Source organism: Schistocerca serialis, chromosome 4 (genome assembly GCF_023864345.2).
Source record: "Schistocerca serialis cubense isolate TAMUIC-IGC-003099 chromosome 4, iqSchSeri2.2, whole genome shotgun sequence".
Lineage (NCBI taxonomy): Eukaryota > Metazoa > Arthropoda > Insecta > Orthoptera > Acrididae > Schistocerca > Schistocerca serialis.
Genome location: NC_064641.1, coordinates 643,515,662 through 643,536,322, shown reverse-complemented (window position 1 = coordinate 643,536,322; position 20,661 = coordinate 643,515,662). Strand labels below are relative to the sequence as shown.

At 39.1% G+C, this 20,661-nt stretch overlaps 1 protein-coding gene across 1 annotated transcript in view; it reads left to right on the top strand.

Moving 5' to 3' along the window:
• Positions 1 to 20,661, top strand: part of LOC126475499 (COP9 signalosome complex subunit 3) — a 103,476-nt gene that overhangs the window by 40,436 nt on the left and 42,379 nt on the right. The window contains exons 2-3 of the mRNA XM_050103406.1: positions 1,388 to 1,642; positions 15,089 to 15,306. Of these exons, the coding sequence (XP_049959363.1) occupies positions 1,388 to 1,642; positions 15,089 to 15,306 (473 nt within the window). The remainder of the gene's footprint in view (positions 1 to 1,387; positions 1,643 to 15,088; positions 15,307 to 20,661) is intronic.

Below are 20,661 nucleotides of genomic sequence, written 5' to 3'. Positions count from 1 at the left end.
AATTTGTGAAGCTCGTTCACTAGAATCGCCCAATCTTTGTGAAACTATAATGGCTTGTTTGTCTGTAGATGTACATCACATCTATCAGTTTCTGTCCCATTCAGATAATTCCTTCGTGGTGTGTCCTTTTTTTGTGTACTTACAAAGGTATAAGAATAACGTTTCATTTATTCAAGACAGGTGTCAGACTGGGAGATATATTCTCTCCCTTTTCTTCTCCTCTTTAATTGTGCACCAGAATATATAAAAAGAGAGTTACAGAAAGAGTTACATAGACAGGGTCTACCTGATGGTATCTCTTTTGGGGCACAAGTGCAGTGGGTTTAGTGTTGATTCCTTGGAATTTGTTGATGTTCTGGCACTTAAATCCAATTCAATAGAAACTTCAGTGAATCGGTTCAAGATTCCCAGACAACAAGAAGCAGACATACGGCCAGATGTGTTGCTTGAAAAAACACAATACATCACAAACATCAGTGATTCTCCTTACACATTATCTCTGGAGCAGAGAGAAATCAAGTAAACCAACAGGTTCAGATATCTGGGAGAATGGCTGGAATCCAATCTTTCCAAAAGAATTAACAAGCAGGAACTGACGTGCCAGCTGATCAAGAGAACCAATAACAAAAAAGGGTCTGTCCTGTAACGAAGACATGAAGCACACTACCAGTCACCCACCCTGAAGATGTATATACTACAGAGTATTTAGTACTCAAGAGGAAAGTTCTCACAGACAAACTTGAAATTCAACAGAGAAAGATGACGGGAAAATACTGGGGCCAGTACAGCAAGATAATGAATATAAAAGCCAACAAAAGTAGGGCTTCTACAGACACTGTGAAAAAAATACAGATGTAGCTAGAAAGAAAGTCTAGTCTTTAGTGGACATCTCAACAGGATGTTTCCTAGCAGGCAAACAAGAAAGATCAATTCAGTGTGGTTGATAGAAATGATAAAAGTTTCATAGGAACTGGAATATTCAGAAAGAGACTTAGAAGATACAGAAAGAGACTTAGAAGTCCAGAAATCTGTCGAGAGAGTTGTTAAGCAACTGAGATTCTAAGACAAATCAACAGGAAAGAAGATAGGCGCCCATTGGTCAAAGGAAAGGAAGGAACAAGACAGCCAGAGTATGCACAACTACTGGGAAAATGTCAAAAGCCACTCCAAATACAATAGTTTGTTGTCATGCTTCTTTGTTGGCCTACAAAAAGCAAGATGATCATTTCATTTCACAGTAGATTTGTTTTGCAATCTGTAGTGGCAGGTATCTAAATTTTCACTATGAGAAAACTTTATTTGTTAACTGTCACATTATTTCCAGTCAGTGGCAGTCTGCATAGCCTGTTATGTCAGTTTTTAATTGAATATTTTTCCTTGTTAACAGGTAGCTTCCGAGAATTATGTGATCTACTCAACAAGTCAACAGAAGTTTTAATGAAGAATGGTCAGCATTTGGACAATGTCCTTGAGACTTTAGACCTGCAACAACATTCATTAGGTGTTCTTGCTGTCCTCTGTGTAAAGTTTAGTGCTCCAATTTCTAGTGTATCAAGTGATCATCATGAATTATTATTTGCCCAAGCTCAGGAATTTATAACAGGCTGTAATGGTGAACAAGTTCGTTTTGCACCAGATACCTGTGAGTACATCAAGCATATTTTAATAGCATTTTTTATGCCTGAATCCACTGTCTCATTGCGTTTCCTGAAAAGTCATTTACTGCATGAGACTGTTTTTTATTTTAAGTTATTGACCATTGTGCATTGTGAATTGTGTGTGTCTTATAACATACACTTACAAATAATGAGATTATGGTACAGGAGACATGTCAAAAATTACAAACTAGAATCTAATATTAATTTTTAAAACTATATTTAGTCTGTGTAGCAGTATCTATATTTTCTTATTTTCCAGCATAGGTAAATATCTTTCTTGATAATGGACAATTTGCCTTTTTTTTCCACAATATAATGCTAATTTGCGGTTGGATTCTGCTCAAATTATCAGTTCATCTTCCATGAACTCTTCTAATGAGTAGTAACATTTGTGTATAAGAATTTCATGTAACTTCTTTTTTAGTATCCCTAGTTCCATGTTTAGAATGTTTTTGCCTTTAAGTTTGTTGTAGACTTTCATGCCCATATATTGTGGGGATTGAGCATATAATTTCAGTCTATGGGCAAGAAGCATAAAATTATCTTTATTCCTTGTACTGTATGGATGATCAAATTGGATTCTAATGAACAATTCCAGTTTGTTGTGTAAAAATATCATTAGCTCGTATATGTATAGGGAGGAGACAGTCAAGATTTTTAGTTTGCAGGTGTATTGTTATCCTTAAGACCTAGGCTGACCAATTTTAATGAGATGTATATGCTTGGTAGGGGACTAAACTCCCATAGGGGTTGCAGTTTTCCGTTCTAGATGTAGAACCTCACATTAGTGATTATACAATATTACACTATTTGATGGGAACATGGGACGCCATTAAATATTGATCTTTCCATAATTCTCTGTGGATCATGCTGTGCTGACAAAATGGAAGCACTTGATGATGTAATTCTCGTGCAGTGTTGCTTGATAATAGCCAAGGGGATTAGCTAGTTCTAAGAGAAATAGTGTTTATTTCAATAAAAAAGCAGCCTCAAACAGCAAAATAACATCATTAAAAAAAGTTTAATATACTGAACTGTAAATAATTAGTTCACATGATTGTCACTATAAGGTTACTGTTGGTTTTGAATTTTCAGTTTGTATTATTTTAAACCTGTATAATGTTGTTATGGTCATTATGGTCATGGTAGTCACAAGAAATTGAAACATCACCTTTTAATGACATTCACATGAGGATTTGTTGCAGTTGTAAAGCTAATAATGCTGTACTTTGTGATTTACAGGTGGTAATGAATTGGTATTTAATGTTGTGCTGTAGAATTAATTAGTTATTGTTGTAAATATGTAGGAAAGTTGTGGTAGAAGGTAAATAATTCAGAAGTAAAGGAGACCACTAGTTAAATAGCTGAAGCATTGAACTGCCAACAAGCACACACAGAAGAGAAAGAAAACTTGATAGCTTTCATAACAAATCATTTGCTGAGCTAGAGTAACACACGCGTGCACACACACACACACACACACACACACACACACACACACACCTGTGCCCCTACATCATGCCAACAGGCACACGATGCCGAGATTATATTTCAAAGGGGGCTATGGTGGGGTGGAGGTTTTATTGGATGGGCTGGAGAGAGAGAGAGAGAGAGAGAGAGAGAGAGAGAGAGAGTGAGTGAGTGAGTGAGTGTCATGAGGAAGGAAGAGGAGTGGAGATCGGGACAGGTAGCTAGTGATTTGGACTGAGGCAGCGGGTTTGCTCATTAGGAATTTGGAAGGGAGGGTTGACGGGTGTGTGGGCTGGGCTTGTGATACATGTGTACTGGAGCTGATAAGGTGCAGATGAGAATGCCAGGAATAGGTGGATTGGGAGGAGGTAACAGGACAGAGGAAGCGGAAACTCTTGGGTGGATGGTGTGGGGACAGTGGATTAACAGAGATTGATGCTGGGAAGATTACAGTAGCAAAGGATGTGTTTCAGTGGTAACTCCGGGTTTTCTCTAGATGGCCGGTAAACAGGTCACAGATTTGTTTGTATACCTTTCCTTCAAAGGAGAAGTAGTTGTGTGGTAGGATAAAGTTAGTGAGGTGTATGAGGAATGAGGTTGTGGGTTTGCAGTCTGAAGGGCATTGGGGAAGATAGTGTTCAATAGCAGCAAGATTATGGGAATAAGGGATGTTGGTGTATAGGGAAGTGGCGTCAGTAATGATGAGTAGAGATCTAGGTGGTAAAGGGTGGGGATGGTGGAAAGCCGCTGAAGGAAGAGGTTGGCAGCTTTGATGTGGGAGGCCAAATTTCAGGCCATTGGTTGGAGGTGTTAGTCAGTGAGGGCCGAAATCCTTTCAGTGGCCGTGATAACAAGCTACAATGTGGCATCCAGGATTGTTGTTTGTGGATTTTGGGAAACATGTAGAAGGTGGGTGTGCAGGGAAATGGATGAGGGGGAAATTGATTCAGGGAAGAGATTCTAGGAATGGCCCAAGGCTTCAAGAAGGGACTAGAGATTATGTTGGACTTCAGGGATGGGATCCCTCCGGCAGAGTTTATAGGTGGAAGAGTCAGATAATTGGCAGAAGCTTTCTGCCAAGAAGACACTATGAGTCATAACAACAGTGGTCACTCTCATTGTGTGCTGCCCTCCACACACTGCCTGGCAGTGCTCCTCCCTCCCCCAACCCATACCCTGCTACCCCATCCCCTTCCCTGCCCCACTTCAGATTGCCACTCAGTGTAAAGTTGAATTCCAGTCTGAGCTGCTGGACATAACAGTTGTGTGTGTTTGTTCTTTTCTGCATAAGGCTTTGGCCGAAAGCTAAATTTGTAACAGTCTTTGTTGTGCCTGTCTGTAACTTGTCATCTTTAGGGTGAGTAGCAAGCTGTCATTTTCCTAATACCATTGATATTCCAGCCTGTAGGTTCCATTGCATTTCGGTGCATTCTATATGTACTAAGAGAATAAGCAGCCGAGATGTGCGAATTATGCTCAACAACTGAACTACCTCCCCTATCATATTATAGAAAAATTATTTTAAAGCTTCAGTCAGCATCTATGTACATACTCGTCTAGAAACCACTGTATAGTGAATGGCAAAGGGTACATTGTCACTTATCAGTATTATCTCTACCTTTTCATGTTCCTTTCACATATGCAGTGTGAGTGGATGAGAATGACTATATGTCACTTCATATAGGCCCTAATCTCTGTTACATTATTGTCTTCATCCCTACATATGATACGTAGTAGATGCTGTAAAATTGTTGTATGGCCTACAAGGTTATATGAGATGTCTTTAGTTATGCAATAAGATTTCACAGAAACAACATTCACCTTTCTTTCACTGATTCCCATTCAGTTCTTTGAATGTATCTGTTGCTCTTTTGTTTGAGCTAGGTGGACCTAGTGTGATCCTAGCAATGTGTTTATGCCTTCCCTTTACAACTGCAGTCACGTCTTCTTCATAAGGCATCCAAATACTGGACAATACTCTAATATAGGTTACAGTAGTGTTCTGTATGTAGTTGCCATAAAATTAACTGAACATCTAAGCGTCTTACATTTGTTGTTGTTGATGATGATAAAGATGATAGGTATCTTTTGATGAACTAGTTTCAGGACTAGAATGCCTCTCTAAAATTAAAATACTGATTTCCAGTGTCACAGGTCAAATGCTTGTGTGTTACAGTTTTCATTGATGCTGTAAGAGACTCCTCAGCTCTGCAATTCATTGTTGTTGTTGTTGTTGTTGTTGTTGTTGCAGCAGCAGCATATTTGTCAGACAGGTCTGTGTTCTGTATACAACTTTCAAGTATGTGTCTCTTTTTGTGACTATGTTGTGTTCCCCGACCCCTCACCTCCTCTTTCTTTCCACCAGGGATATTGTTAGGAGAGGGAACAGGGACTACTAACGATGCTACCGCTATCAGTCAATTTAGATTTTAACACTCACAGTGCTGTGTGTGCGTGCATCGTACAGTTCAAAACACCTCTCAATAGACACAGCAGCCAGGCAGGGTTTGTTTTTTCTTTTTTTCTCGTTACATTGTTGTCACTGTATGGGCTGCAATGGCGTCTGCTCAATGTTCCTTCACTCAGCAACGTAGATACTTACAAGGTGATGTAAAAGCAGCATTGATGAAAAACACCATCTAATATCTACAATTACTGAGGTCGTGCAACTCTAGTTATGAAAGAAAGTTCTGTAGAAAAACTGTCGTTCACTTTAATCGGATAGTAAGAAAATGAGTTGGCTTGTGGAAAATAATGTCTGAAATTACCACACAAAAATGTTTATTTTACCCTTGATAGCCAAAAAAAGGTACTATTCAGTCCACATTTAAACTATTGGCTATTTTCTTCCAGTTCACAACTCATACACACATTTCACACGCACAACAGCCAGAAACCTGTCCAAACCCAACCTGAATTAAACAACATTTTCACAGTCAGTAATTTCACCACCAATTTGAGTTATTACCTTTGGTCCTTCTTGTGGATTTCTGAAAAAGAAACTGCTCATCAAAAATACTCAGTGGTTGAATACTGAAACATGTCACACGGATACTATGAAGGCCAATATTTCACACGCTAATATCTGTCCAACATATTTAGTCAGAATCTCTGAAATTTCACCAAGCAGTCATCAACAGCAACTGCTGTCGACTTAGGTCACCAATATCTCAAACACTAAGAAATTCTTCATCTTACACATTATTTTGACTGGCACTAGTAACATGACTGTCCACGTTCAAAGCTAGCGAGCAACTCCCTTCCTCCAGCCTCACTCCCAGTATAACTATCAGGGAACCGTCTTAATTCTGACTGGCTGACCATACTCACTGCCAATCAGAATGCTCACTCATGATCATACTCGTACCAAAACTGGCCTGCACCAATCCTTAAACACAGACGCATTTGCGTCAATCTGGCATGCAAATATTAAAGTAATGTTTAATAAACAAAAATGAAAAGACAGTAATTCTGGAAATATTCTTTGGATACAAATTTTACTCCAGCTGACTTTCTGGCTGCTCTGTTACAGTAGCAATCACACCTAGACATACGTCATCAGCAAAGTGAGTAAATCCCCTAGGATCATTTTCCCACGACAGGCTTGTGTAACTCTTGCAGGTTACTTAAGACAGTATATAATGCAACATTGAAATGAAACGAATGTCTGACATACACACTCATATTTACTCCACAACCATATTAGACACAAAAACGAAAAATTACAGTTTTAATATGAAAATCTCAATTAATTAATTCTGCACACTGAGAGTTTGGTTTATGTTTTCCAATTATACCAAAAGATAAACTATCATATTTCCTAACTGAATTTGGTTCCTTAAGTGTCTATTTTTTACTTTTTAGTAATTTTTTTATCTCCAAAACTATGATAGTTAAAATGTTGAAATTTTTATACAATCTTCTCATGAATAGCAAAAGGTAGTTTACCAATTTTGAAAATGATTTAATATCATTTATTTAGGTTCTTACAGGTGGTGAATGCACGCGTCCAGTAAGGGACCTTGAATAGCTTTCCCACCAGTGACAAATGCTCATTTGTCTCTCAGTTAGGCCACTAGATGTCAGCCCCCAAAGTTATATGCAGCAAGCTATCCAAAAACAACCATTCGCTCGGAACAACTTGCGATGCTACAACACCAACTGTTTTTACAGAAGTTGTTGCCATTTGTTCGGATTTCTCTTATTATGACACCCTGTAGGACTGTAAATACTCTATATTCTTGTAATTTCAATTTGAATATTGTCCCTTAGATTCATTTTCATATTTGTCACTCTTCAGTGTGTCTGCTTCGTGTAAAGAATTCAGCTTTCAATGTTCTTTGTAATAGGCTGCTGGCAATCAGAACCAGGAATTTATTTTAAGGTAGAATCTCTCCTGACTGTGGCAAATTATTTGTCACTCAAAGCCATTGAAGTGTGGCTGTCACTCCTCTATAAATGGTTAGGTGATATGGAAGTATTCCCACACACACTTTGCCCAACTTTACAAAACAGAAACAAACAAAAGATACATGTTATTCGAGTTAATACATGAATATGTTAATCTGGAATGAGTGTTAGCATACAGGTGATCTAGATTCTCTCCTGTTACAGATTTCACTCAAGAGAAAGTGCCATTTTGTTCCTTGCAGGCTCCTATTACTCTGTAGCTGTTGTAGACATGCTTTTCTTGCTGTATGGGCAGCAACTGTGACAAGATATTTTTGATCTGCACCCCACAGCTTGCCATCTGACATACTCAATCTAACCTCAAACACAAAAATCCAGATGCGCAATAATCATGGAAATAAATAATTTGTCAGCCCCCAAAGTTATATGCAGCAAGCTATCCAAAAACAACCATCTTGTAAAACACTTTCCTCTTCCATTATTTTTAATTTTTATCCATCCTTCTCCACTTCCTTCCTTTTTTCCATTTTTCATTCATTTTTTTTCTCATCTTTCATCTTTTTATATTTGTTCCTTTATGTCACGCAGTTCTTGGCAATGTTACATATTTATGATTGGGCATGTTCAAAGCACAAGATGTTTCTGTTCCCGCAGTCGTGAGACCTTTTTTCTCATCAAATGTATGTTCAGCATGTCAACTTAAATCACAGAACGAGAAAGTGGGTAATTGATGACATTCATCTAGGCATCTTGTAAAACACTTTCCTCTTCCATTATTTTTATTTTTTATCCATCCTTCTCCACTTCCTTCCTTTTTTCCATTTTTCATTCATTTTTTTTCTCATCTTTCATCTTTTTACTATCCCTTTTTCAGACTGATCATACATCCCCTTCTATCCTTGATGTCTTTCAAATTCTGCTCTCACCTTTGACCTATTGTTTACTGGCAGCTCATTATTTATTCTCTGAAATTTCAGTTGTTGGCAGTCTATGTTGTAGTTCCCAAATACAAGGCATCATTCACTATACAGTCTGCAGACAGATCTTCTGCACCATACCCATATAAGCCCTCAGTTCTCCAACTACCCCATGAACAATGTGACGTCTATATCTACACCTCTGTCATTACCCATTATCATCCCATACTGGAACGACTCAGTCACATCTAATGCCAGGGCCTCAAGCACTCAGCATTGTGCCAGCAAATGAGGAACATCTTGCCCACAACCCTCCTGAAGTGATACCTGCATCCCACTCCATCTACAATATATCCTGGTTCATTGTTGTGTTACACCTACTCCTAATTCCTTGCCAAGTGAGTGATATCTAAGCACCCATCCTGCTTATGTCAACACCAAAGAGCCACCTGTCACTTAAATGAGTAGCCACTGTCAGCCTGTGGCCATGAGCAGAGTTGGCCATACAGTGGCATTCCACATTACTCACACAACATGTTTAATTTCAGTGCTTGCTTGACAAGCTGTGTCTTGAGGCGCTCACTTCCTTCCACCCAGTTTGAGCTGCTCTGATTTATATACCTCATCTGATCTCACAATCCTCCAGACTTCAATCACCTGAAGCCCCTGTCCTACACCCACTTTCATCCCTAAAGCCATGCTCCCCCTCGCCTGCGCCATGGGGAGCTCACCAGTGCCACATTCCTGCTCCATTCCCTTATTGACTTTTAATCACATTTGCCACAATATATAATGAGAAACACACTGTTTGGATCTATGACACATTGACTGTTTATACTTACTGATGTGGGTGGATGAATATGGGGAAAAGGAAGGGGTTGATGCAGCATGGTAGTGGGAGGGGGTGGGGGAGGAGACATGTAGATCAGATGTGATTGGAAAGAATTGAAAGCGGAGAAAGGGTGCAGGGGGACAGCGGACAGAAGATTTGTATGGCTCACTTGCAGTGTAAAAATACGGGTATATAGCGTTAGTATATGTACACGACAAGAATACAGAAAGACAACAGCATACAAAACTAACTAAATGTCAGTATCTAAGTTCCTAATCCATATAAGAGCTTTATTGTCAGTGTTCATGAGGTTGTTCCAACTCCCTTGATAGTAATGCAAGGGGTATTTATCTCTAATATGCTTTGTTATCTGGTTCGGAGCCCCACAATCACAAACCGGAGACACTGTAGCACCCTTATTTGTAAAGAGAGTGTGCGCGTCAACCATGCCCTGTGTGAGCTGTGTTCTATTTGACCCTTAGTTTCCTGGCCATCTCTGTGCCAGCAGTATCACAGTTATACTTTTGGAACTACTCACGCTCTTCAGGATTTGCAATAGGTTTACAGTTCTGATCCCATAGGTCTCTCACCTCAATATTACTGGCATAGCTGTTCTGCTTGCTGTAATGGCGGATTTCCTGAATGGAGTCTATTTTGTTGTAGACTTGTTATGTCTTCCTGTATGGGTAACTCCAGGTTCTCCAGTAGCTTGCAATGCTAACTAAACGAGGTCTCACTTCTGTGGATTGCGGGCAGGTAGATGTTGTTCAGCAAAGGAAGCCAATAAATGGCTGTTGGTCGGATTGTCCCAGCTATTAATCACATAGTATGGTTTAGCTGGGGATCAGTCAAGTCAGTTTGGCGGCTGTTTAGCCACATCAGGGCACAGTACACAGCTGGTGAGAAGACCAGTGCAGTGGATGTGTGCAAGGTGTCTGCTGAAGCTCCCCTTGTCTTTCCACATAATTTTTGAATAGTATTTTTCTGAGTTCTATCTTGACAGCAGTATTTTGAAGATGTTTTGTATGTGAAAGGGTGCAATCAATGGTACTAGGTATTTAGGGTACTTGTTATGGCCTTGAGTGTTTTCATTAAGTTTCACTCCGAGTTCCGTGTTAGCTTGTTTCTTGTTCAAATGGAATGTACATACTTCAGTTGTACTTTTATTGGGTTTAATTTGCCACTTTCTAAAATAGGCACTCATAACAGCTAGATCTGTAAGAATTGTCTCCACTTGTCCAAGATCTATATTTCAACAAGCAAGAGCAGTATCATCCAAGTAACAGAATTTTGTTGAGCTGGTATTGGGCAGATCGGAAATATATAGGTAGAGTAATATGGGGGGCTAAGATGGAGCCCTGTGGTAGATCATTACTTAATTTCCTCTCCTTGCTCACATTTTTTTTTCCAAGTAAACATGGAAATACCCATTGTTTATCATCGTGTTAATGAGAGTTACAGTTTTTCAGCATCTGATTGTTTTTAGTAATTTGTGTATCATCCCTTCTCTCCAGACAGCATTTTGTGCCACAGTTAGGTCTACAAACATAGCAGATGTCTTCACATAGCCTCTATGGAAGTTGTTGGGCCAGTACCTGGTCACAGCAACTTCTCCAGGGCCTGAAACTTGCTTGTTCAGGTGGGATGTGTTCCAGAATGAAGCCGCTAATTCTGTTGTAAATGATCCTGTCCAAGAGTTTATAAGTATAGCTCAAAATGGAAATTGGTCTGAAACTTTGAAAATTTCCACTATTTTTGTTCTCTTTAGCTTGTTGGGCAGTGATAAATTATCTAGGATATTGGAGAAGAAGTGGACCAGCCATTTTTTTTTTCATCCATTACCCTTGTTTATCAGAAATTCCAGACCAGGTGCTTTACTGTGTTTGATTTGTTTCAAGGTCTCATCCAATTCAATCAGTTTAATTGGTGAAGAGAAATTGGATTCGTTGGAGCAGTGAGCTTTTAGAGAGGTGATTTGTCGTTTTATTTTGGAAATGTGTTATTTCTCCCAGGACGACCTAGATGTTTCAACTATATGGTTAGCAATTTGGTTACCTGAAATACCAAGCTTCTGACCGGGTTTATTTGAGGCTCTGCCAAGCTTACACAGAAGGCTCCATGCTTTTGAACCCTAATGTTTGAAATTTACATTTTGTATCGTCTCTCAGCATCATACTCCTCTAGCAGTGTCAGTACTTTGGAGGAGGTCATCTGCAATATTGCTGTTGCCAGTTTTGCTATATTCTTTATAAAGTTGTTGGCAGTGTTCATTCCACTCTGCTATATATTCCTTTTTGTATCCGTGAGGGATAAACTTCTTAGTGGCACTAAGAACATCCCTACAAATCGAGGGTAGTTTTAGGTTCTGGTGGAATAAAACAGATATATTTATCTAGGTGATCGGCAAAACTCTGCCAATCGGTCCTGCAGAAATTCCATCTGAGTCGTAGTACACATCTCGCTATTGGGACTGTTGGCTGTGTGGGAAATCAGGTGTAGGCCCTCTGCAGTCCTAGGACATAAAGCAGAGATCCGGATGTAATCTCTTCACCAAGCGGCCGATCTGAAAGTTCTCAAATCCTTGGCATAATAAACCAGGTACAGATTTTCATTTTCAGCCCAGTTGTTGAGAGCAATAACACATTCATTATCATATGCAAAGTTCTGTGAGGAGTGGGATTGGAAAAGGAGAGTACAGTGCTGGGATAAGGGAGGAATAGAAATAAAGAAGACACGAGTAGAAGGAGAATGTTAAAAACTGGAAAAGGGTTGATTGAGGTTTAAGCCAAAGGAAATGCAGAGATGTAGGTTGTACTGGATGGATTGTTTCCATTCCTGCATTTAAGAAGAGCTGGTGCTCAAAAGGGGAGAATACTCGTACAGAATTGGTACTGAAGCAGTTTTGACATCATCTTTATTATGGTGGACAGAATTTTCAACTATGTGGTTGTAGAGTTGGTGGGTAGCTAAATAAGGCAGTGACCATTCATGTAGATAGATAGCCAGTTATTTATTTCACACACACTGAATGCAGCAATGATGGTGTCCTTACACCATTGTCTTATGGTGCCTTTAATGAGAAATGAAATGTTTGTGGCTAGACTGCAGCAGAAGGTGAGGGATGACGACTAGCTGAAACAGATTCTGATAGCAAAGCAGAAGACTGGAAAGATTCTTATGTTGAAGCTGAATCAGACAGGGGTTAACTCACAGATTATATCTTGTAAAACATTGTGCAGTGGGTGAAGTAGTTGAAGTAGTCACTTGAGACACCATGCTGCTACTTGTGTAGGCAGTATTAACAGTTATTGTTTATGGCAGCCACAGTAATACACTGAAATATGAGAACTGTTCATTGCACACTTTCCCCCATTGTTGTCATCTAGATCACTTACTTAAAACTACCAGTACCTGCTATTAAAATAATTCTGTATTTATTATCAATTTTGACCTTCTAATCAACTTCATGTATCATAAAATTATTTATAATAACCTACGTGGCCACATTTTACTGTGTTTCTACTAACGCAGTAAATCAATCTAAGTATACTGTCAAACAAGTTCCATTTTTCTGCGTGGACACATTCTACACGCTGGCAGTGTATAGAACATCTCCAAACAAAAAGATGGAAACCTGACTGAATCTAGTGTGTCTCCACGCAAAAAAGCTAAACCTGATACACAGTTTGGTTACCTGTTTTAACAATTTTAATGTAGGTGTCAGAGATGCAGGATAGCTTTAATTTTATCCGATTCCACAGCATCAATTTTGCCTTCTAGGCTGTTGTATGAGATAAGTTTATCATATACGAAGATGATCAGAAGATCAAAACTGGTAGTAAATAAAGAACTATTTTAACAGCAGCTCTTGGCAGTTTTAAAATGACTCTTTATCCAAATACTTAAGAGCCAAGCACAAAATATATTCTGCAGTTTGGTTGTGATTTGTCGAAGCCAATATATGTGAATACAAAATAAAATTTGCGGTAACAAATTGATCTGTAGTATAGTGTGAGGTCTATATTTGCTACATATTTAATTACCTTGTTGCTAGAGGTAACTAAAACTGGTGAATACAGCGGGTGAGGTAGCAGCTCCCAGCCAAGTGTTTTGATTGTATCCTGAACCAGTTTTGCTTTGTGTGCAGGTGCATTGTTGTGTAAAAAAATTACTTTGCCATGTCTTCTGGCCCATTCTGGTCTTTTTTAGATCAATGCATAGTTAAAATTAATCATTTGTTGTCTGTAGTGATTAGCATTCACAGTTTCACCGCGTTTTAAAAGCTCATGATACACCACATCTTTCTGATCCCACCAAACACAGAGCATTGTCTTCTCGCAATCGATATGGTTTTGCAGTCGATGTTGATGGTTGTCCCAGATTAACCCATGATTTTTCCCATTTAGGATTCTTAAAATAAATCCATTTTTCATCGCCAATAACAGTTTGATGCAAAATTGATTTTCTTTCATGTCTTTGTCACAAAATTTGACAAATGGTTTTTCAGTTTTCCATCTGTCTTTCATTCAATTCATGTGGCACCCATTTTCCACATTTTTGGATCTTTCCCATAGCTTTCAAATGGTCAGAAATTGTTTGTTGTGCAAAATTTAGCATTGTTGCCATTTGCTTATGACTCAAAGTATCATCTTCATCAAATATTGCTTGCAACTTGGCATCTTTGAACTTTTTTGGTGGTCTTCCATGTTCTTCATTTCTTACATCAAAATCATTATTTCTGAACCGTTGAAACCATCTTTTGCATGTTGCTTCTGATAGAGCATGATCACCATATGCCTCAACAAGCATTCGATGCGACTCTGCAGCCCTTTTTCTCACATGAAAACAAAATATTAATGCTTTCCGCAAATCATCACTTTCTGGCACAAAATTTGACATTGTTAACACGATGAAAACATATGATGTTGTTTGTTCCATGACTTGATGTATACTAAATATCTTTGACAGATGTCATACCAACCAAACAAAAAAAAATTAAGGCTTGTTCACAACAAATGTTCCCTATGGACACATTTATATCTTAACACTCATTTCATACCGGTACACCTGGTAGTTCAGTGATCATTATGAAAGGCAGGCTGAAAGCAGTGTATTGAAGAGGAAATGATTTTTCCTTGTTTTATTCCATTGTAATTTATCTGGTTATAATGTGCATTGGGCATCAACAGAAAAACAAGTTAAGTAGTGTTTCATTAGCAGGCAGGGAAAAAAATTTTGTCACATCATTTATAACATTTAACATAAGAGAAGATTTACTTGACACAAGAATTAGGGTACCCTGAAACTGATATTGCTGGTCCTAGAGATTGAACCATACATGTGTCACTGTATGTTTGTTTTCTTGCATGTAGCAAACCTCACATTTTACAAAACCTGATGGGCACACCTAGACGTAATACTTTTCTCTTTTTTTCCAATACCCAAATTAGTTTTACTAAAATATCATTTTGGAACCTTAAATGAGACTAAGAAAAATGCACTGAACAGACCATTATCATTCAGAAATGCATTGTGTGAATGCAAATGAGAGGTGGCTGAGGGGCAGAATTATCTGTTACCAACAGTAAAGCATATATTGGATGAAACACACTTGAAAAAATTTGTAAACATAAAAAAATACACTTTATTTTTAAAATTGATTGTTTCTTGTATATACCTTTCATGCTCTAATGAATATGTTAGTTGATCTGGAACTGCAAACATATTTTATTGAAGTGAAGTTATTCATTGTGATGCAGTAATGTCAACCTAGTGAAACATACAGTTTATGTATCTTGCAGATGCTGAGCTGTGTCATCAGATCACACATAGTCTTGCAGAACGAAAAATGGCTCTTCGTGGTATAGATCTGATGAGGCGTGCTATAAGAAAAATACAGTTGTTTGATTCACAGCTGACTTCAGTACATGCTGATCTTTGTCAGTTGTGTCTTCTTGCCAAGTGTTTTAAACCAGCATTAGAGTTCCTTAACACAGATATCACCAACATTAGTCGTGAGGTAAGTCATATAACTAAAACCACCTTCTGTGTAATTTTAACCACACTGATTAATTTGTTATATATTGCATTTGGCTAATTATTCATTTGTAACATTGTGAAATCATTATCACTCAAGATGCGAGTCAGCAAAAGTAAGACATGAATTACTAAAAGTATAATACCCCGAGACAATACACATAGGGAGATGTGAAACTGGGAAGTAAAGATTGCATTGGATTAGCAATTTAAATAAAATTCATACAGCTAAATAAAAAATAATGTGTTAATTAATAACAGTTATAAAACAAGATTATAAAACTACATGTTGTTAAAAGATCCAAGAAACAGCACAAAAGGTCAGAGGTGATGCATCTGTGTCACAAAAATATCCATCAGAAGTGAAATGGCCAGTATTAAAAACTGATGGCCTGAACCTAAGCCATCTATCACTAATGCCCCAGGTTGATGAAATCTTCTCAGTTTATTAGCTGAGTGGTGGTGTCATCTTTTTGCAGTGTTTTGATGAGTTTCCTACTTGCATTTTCAGGCAAAATATCAGGTTTATGTCTTATCTGATTCTTTATAGCTGCTGGACCGCAGATTCCTCTACCAAGGTCCCAACAGTTGGGCCAATCATGTTCCTCCAGGAGTTATGTCACAGCTAGTAGTGCCCTGTCCCCTCCTCATGGGCTGGATGGGGAGTCCAGGTGATGAGTCCTGGTGCTGCCTGCCTATTCCGCCTGCTCTTGCCACCGCTTTCACATAAGTGTGTTCCTGACATACAGGATGTACATAAGGTCCGAGAACATTTCAATTATTTATTACACAAGAACTAAACATTGTACAGATCTCACATATGTTGCAGTTTGAAGAGAAACTCTGAAAGTTTTTTTACAAACATTCAATATGCAATCCATGAGTAACCCGGCAGACGTCAGTATGGTAATCGAATTCTTGTCATACCTGTTCCAGCAGGGCATGGTCAACTGTGGCAGTTGCTTCCCATATTCTCTCCCAGAGCTCTGTTACATCACATGGTAGAGGCAGTACATACACCAGATCATTAATGTGTCCCCACAGAAAAGAGTCACGTGGAGTGAGATCTGGTGATCACGGAGGCCATTTCATGAAACAGCTGTCCCCTTCTGTAGCCCGGCCGATCCATTGATGCGCCAGCTTCGTGTTCAGGTACCCACCAACTTCACAATGAAAATGTCACAGGACTTTCCACACTGTCATTGGAGCCATTTCAAGTCCACGGGTTGCATGACACACCAATTTCTGTGGTCTCCTTATGGATGTCTCTCGTACACACTCCACATTCACTTCACTCACACTGGGACATCCGCTTCTCTTTGCCGGGCTCAAGCAACCTGTAGTAACGAATTTGTTGTGCCAGTGGTAAATGGCCTTACTTGTTGGTGGCTTCTTACTGTACTTTGTTCTAAACATCCGTTGAACAGCTGTAGCGTACTTGTTTTTGGCGAACGCCAACACACAGAAAGCTCGCTCCGCTCCTGAACTCGCCATGTTTGTAAGTAGCACTGACTATCGGCAAATTACCAAACTACGCTGTAGTGGTATACATTAAAGAAAACTTTCAGGGTTTCTCTTCAAAGTGACATATGTATGATATCTGTACAATGTTTGGTTCTTGTGCAATAAATAATTGAAAGTGTTCCCGGACTTTATGTACACTCAGTATTTTTGCTAACATCACATCCAAAGCAGAGTTTAGTTGGAAACTGTTGTCCCTGTAGGTACGCTTGAAATATACTCTTTAAATTCCACAGCCTCTTTGATGACTGAATCTCAGAACCCACTGGCATGGTTCAGCACCTCTGTCTGTTCAATAACAAACATATGCCTTTTACTGATGCTTTGCTCTGCCACTACAGACTTGTTGGTTTGGTTGAGGTGAATGTTCTTCACACATCCAAACAGCTCTATGAGATGCATCGCTGCTTCAGACTAATGTATTGCATCCCACACTTGCAACCAGTCCTATAGATACTGGATGCCCAAGCCCTAGTTGGTGTTTGACTGACCCAAGCATGTTTGTAATTTTAACCACTGAGTAGAAAATGGTTTCTATGTTGTGCTCCTCCATTATTCTGGCTATCTTTGCAGAGGGCAGCCCTGCATATGGGAGGAATGCCTGGCATTTGGTTTCTTTTTCTGAATTGGTTTCTTTCTTCTTCTTCTTCTTCTTCTTATTATTATTATTATTCTTCCTTGGCCTTTCTTGTGAGAGGTTTCCTGCTGATGTTTTAACAACTCAGTACTCTGTCTCTTTTTTTCTCTCATATCTCACATACTCTGTATACGAAGTGGTGAGCACAGATTTGCATTGCGCATTCCTGTAGAAGGAATGTGCATCAGAATTCTCCTTTATCAGAATGTCTGGGAGCGGTAGGCATCCATTTTCTTCAGTTTCTGTGGGCTACGTAACATTGTCATGTATGCTGTTAAGCTATCACAGGAATTCTTCCAGGTATCTTTAATCATGGGGCCAAACCACAAATGTGTCATCCACATATCTGTAGAATGCCTTTGATATAAGGAATGTGGTTTTGAGAGCTGTTTCCTTGAAGTGTTCTATATGCAGGTTAGTGATGTGGGTGCTAGAGAGAATCCCCTGGTGACTCCATCTGTCTGTTTATAGAACCTTCCACCACATTGGAAGTGGGTGGTGGGGGTATCAGTGAGTTATGTGGAAACAGTTTCACCATGTTGCTGTCAGTGTGACTCTAGTGATACCATGAAATCTTCGCGTATTACCTGTATGAAGAGAGATGTGATGTTTAAACTGACTACATCACTCTTTTCCAGGCATACTGTTAGAAGCACTTCTGCAGCCTCTGTTGAGTTTTTGATATGGTATGGACTGTGACCCATGAGAGGTTTTAGTAACTGTGCCAGTTGCTTGGCTATGCCATATGTTGATGAATTTATATTGTTCACTATCAGATGTAATGAAACTCCATCTTCTCTTTGTGTATTCCTGGAAGGTCATAAAGCTGTGGTGGTACCATTGCTCTAGCGCACAGCATCCTGGCTATATCCATGTCAAGTCTTGAGTTATTTAGGATTGTAATGGTCTTCCTTTACGCAGCTGGTGTAGGACCCTTTTTCACTTGCATGTATGCCGGATCCTGTAGTAGTATTTCAGTCTTCAGCCAATAGTCATCTGATTGTAACATCGCATTACCCTTGTCAGCTGCTAGGATGACAGTGCCATTGTCTTCATGGAGGACATGTATATCCCTATATTCTGCAACCAAGACATTACCCTTCAGCATTGTGGCTTTCTTAGGGACTCTGCAAGTATCCATCTCACCCCTTTTTCGTTATCAGAGGGAACCCCATGGATGGTTTTGTTTGATGCTGCAGATTATCTCAATATTAGATAGTGTTCTTGATGCTTGTGCAAAATTCAAACTTTTGTGACAGCACAGAAGCTGTTACCTTATCCAATTCCTTTCCAGTTAAACTGGTGGTAGTCCTTGAATCACAGTGTCGAAGTCCTTTGGAAACTAGTGAAACATGAGCATTGTTTTACAGTAGCTTTCTGCTTTCAGACAGAGTGTATATGCCCCAGGAACAACCAATAAATCCCGGAAAAACCTGGAAATTTTTTTATCTGGCAGAAAACCAGGAAAAACCTGGGAATTTTTCATTGTTTTAATGTGTCAAAGGCCTTAAGATGAAGGCTATGTTCATAACAACAAACTACTTCTAATGAGTGTGGTGTCACAACTATTTACAGTAGGTTTGTTTGAGTAGTTGCCAGTGGGCTCATGTGCAAGCACAGTTCATTCGCGTATGATCAGTACTTTCTCCCACTTCTGGCTGTTAGATGTGTCAGCAGTAGTAACAAGCAGGCAGATGCTAGGCGGAAAAATTTTTCTGGTGCGCCCAAGCTACCAGATTCATGCATGTGCGGAGCAGTCTGCGCTGTTGTGAGGAGTGGGTAGTCTCTATGCGACCCATGTTTATGTTTAATGACTTTGCTGTTTTCTCTTCATTTACAACTCACCTCCAAATCGAAACAAAGTTGGTCCATTGTAATATGAGACACAATTTAGGTCGCATGAATGACGATACAGCTACAGTAGTTTGGTTCGAGTCGTAAGCTTAGCAGTTAAGCTTTATCAGGTAGCCATTGCTATGCGTCAGGCACTCTGTCCGTATTTATACTGGTAGCCTTCCTTTTGTACTGTGTCATGCATTGTTTGTCGATTCTGATAATCTGTGTTTACGACCTGTCGCCGCTCGCGGCATGGCTTGCTTTTGTGCACGCTACCGCCGCTTACAATTAAAAAACAAAAGAGAGGAATCGTGTCATTAGTGAAACAATGGCAAGAGACCGCTATTTGTTGTGACTTACACTCCTGCTTTCTTCGATAATTATCAACAAGAACCAAATAATAGACTGTAGATGATGGAAGATGTTCTGAACGAGAATTTAGCAAAAATTTTTCTCCATTTGAAAATCTTTGCAGACGCCTCTTTAGTACATTACATTCTGCACAGAAATTAGAGTCATGTTAGATTTAAAAATCTAGTCAATTGCCGTGCTTCATTTCTGACTGTACCACTATTAGGCATAAGAATACTACGAATATAAACATGACATGATAGGTATATTCTTCCGCGTTTGCTGTTGACTCACTCTAGTTTCGTAGTTTATTAGGCAGACAGGATTTCAATGAGATAGCAGCAAACACGAAACAATACATGGCAAAATGTTTATATTCGTATTATTCTTATGGTGAAGAGCATAATGCATGTGACTCACAATACATACAAGTTCCTATTAGCAACCATCTCTTCTCACAGGTAGGAAAAAATTCAGAACGTAGAGTTGGCCATATTGACAAACATCCCACACAGTCTTGCCAGTTGGATTTTCGTAGTACATTGAAATGCTGCTACATTCGAAGATGAACAATACGGATTTTGTATTTACTTCGTTGGATAATGTATGAAAATGCAGTGGTCAAAACTCGTGGCGGAGAAAAAAGCTCATCTTCAACCTTTTTTTAAAATTTATTTACTGACGCAGAGGTTTTGGCGCCTTTGTGCCTGCAAATCATGCCTGTGTAGTGCTACATATATTCGACAGCAGAACTTAGTTGTGACGGCACCTAACAACATTTTTCAGAACTTCCGCTTACTTTGCACTCGATTCTAAGCCACAGGCAGTTTTTTGGATTACAAAATGCGGAAAAGAAGCGTGGCTTAGATTCGAGTAAATACGGTAGCTATTTTTATGTAGGTGATAAAGTCTTTGGAATCTGTTACCAGTTCCACACACTGCCTTGGAAATTAGCTAAGAAAAAATTCTCAATTAAAAGACAGACCATCCAAA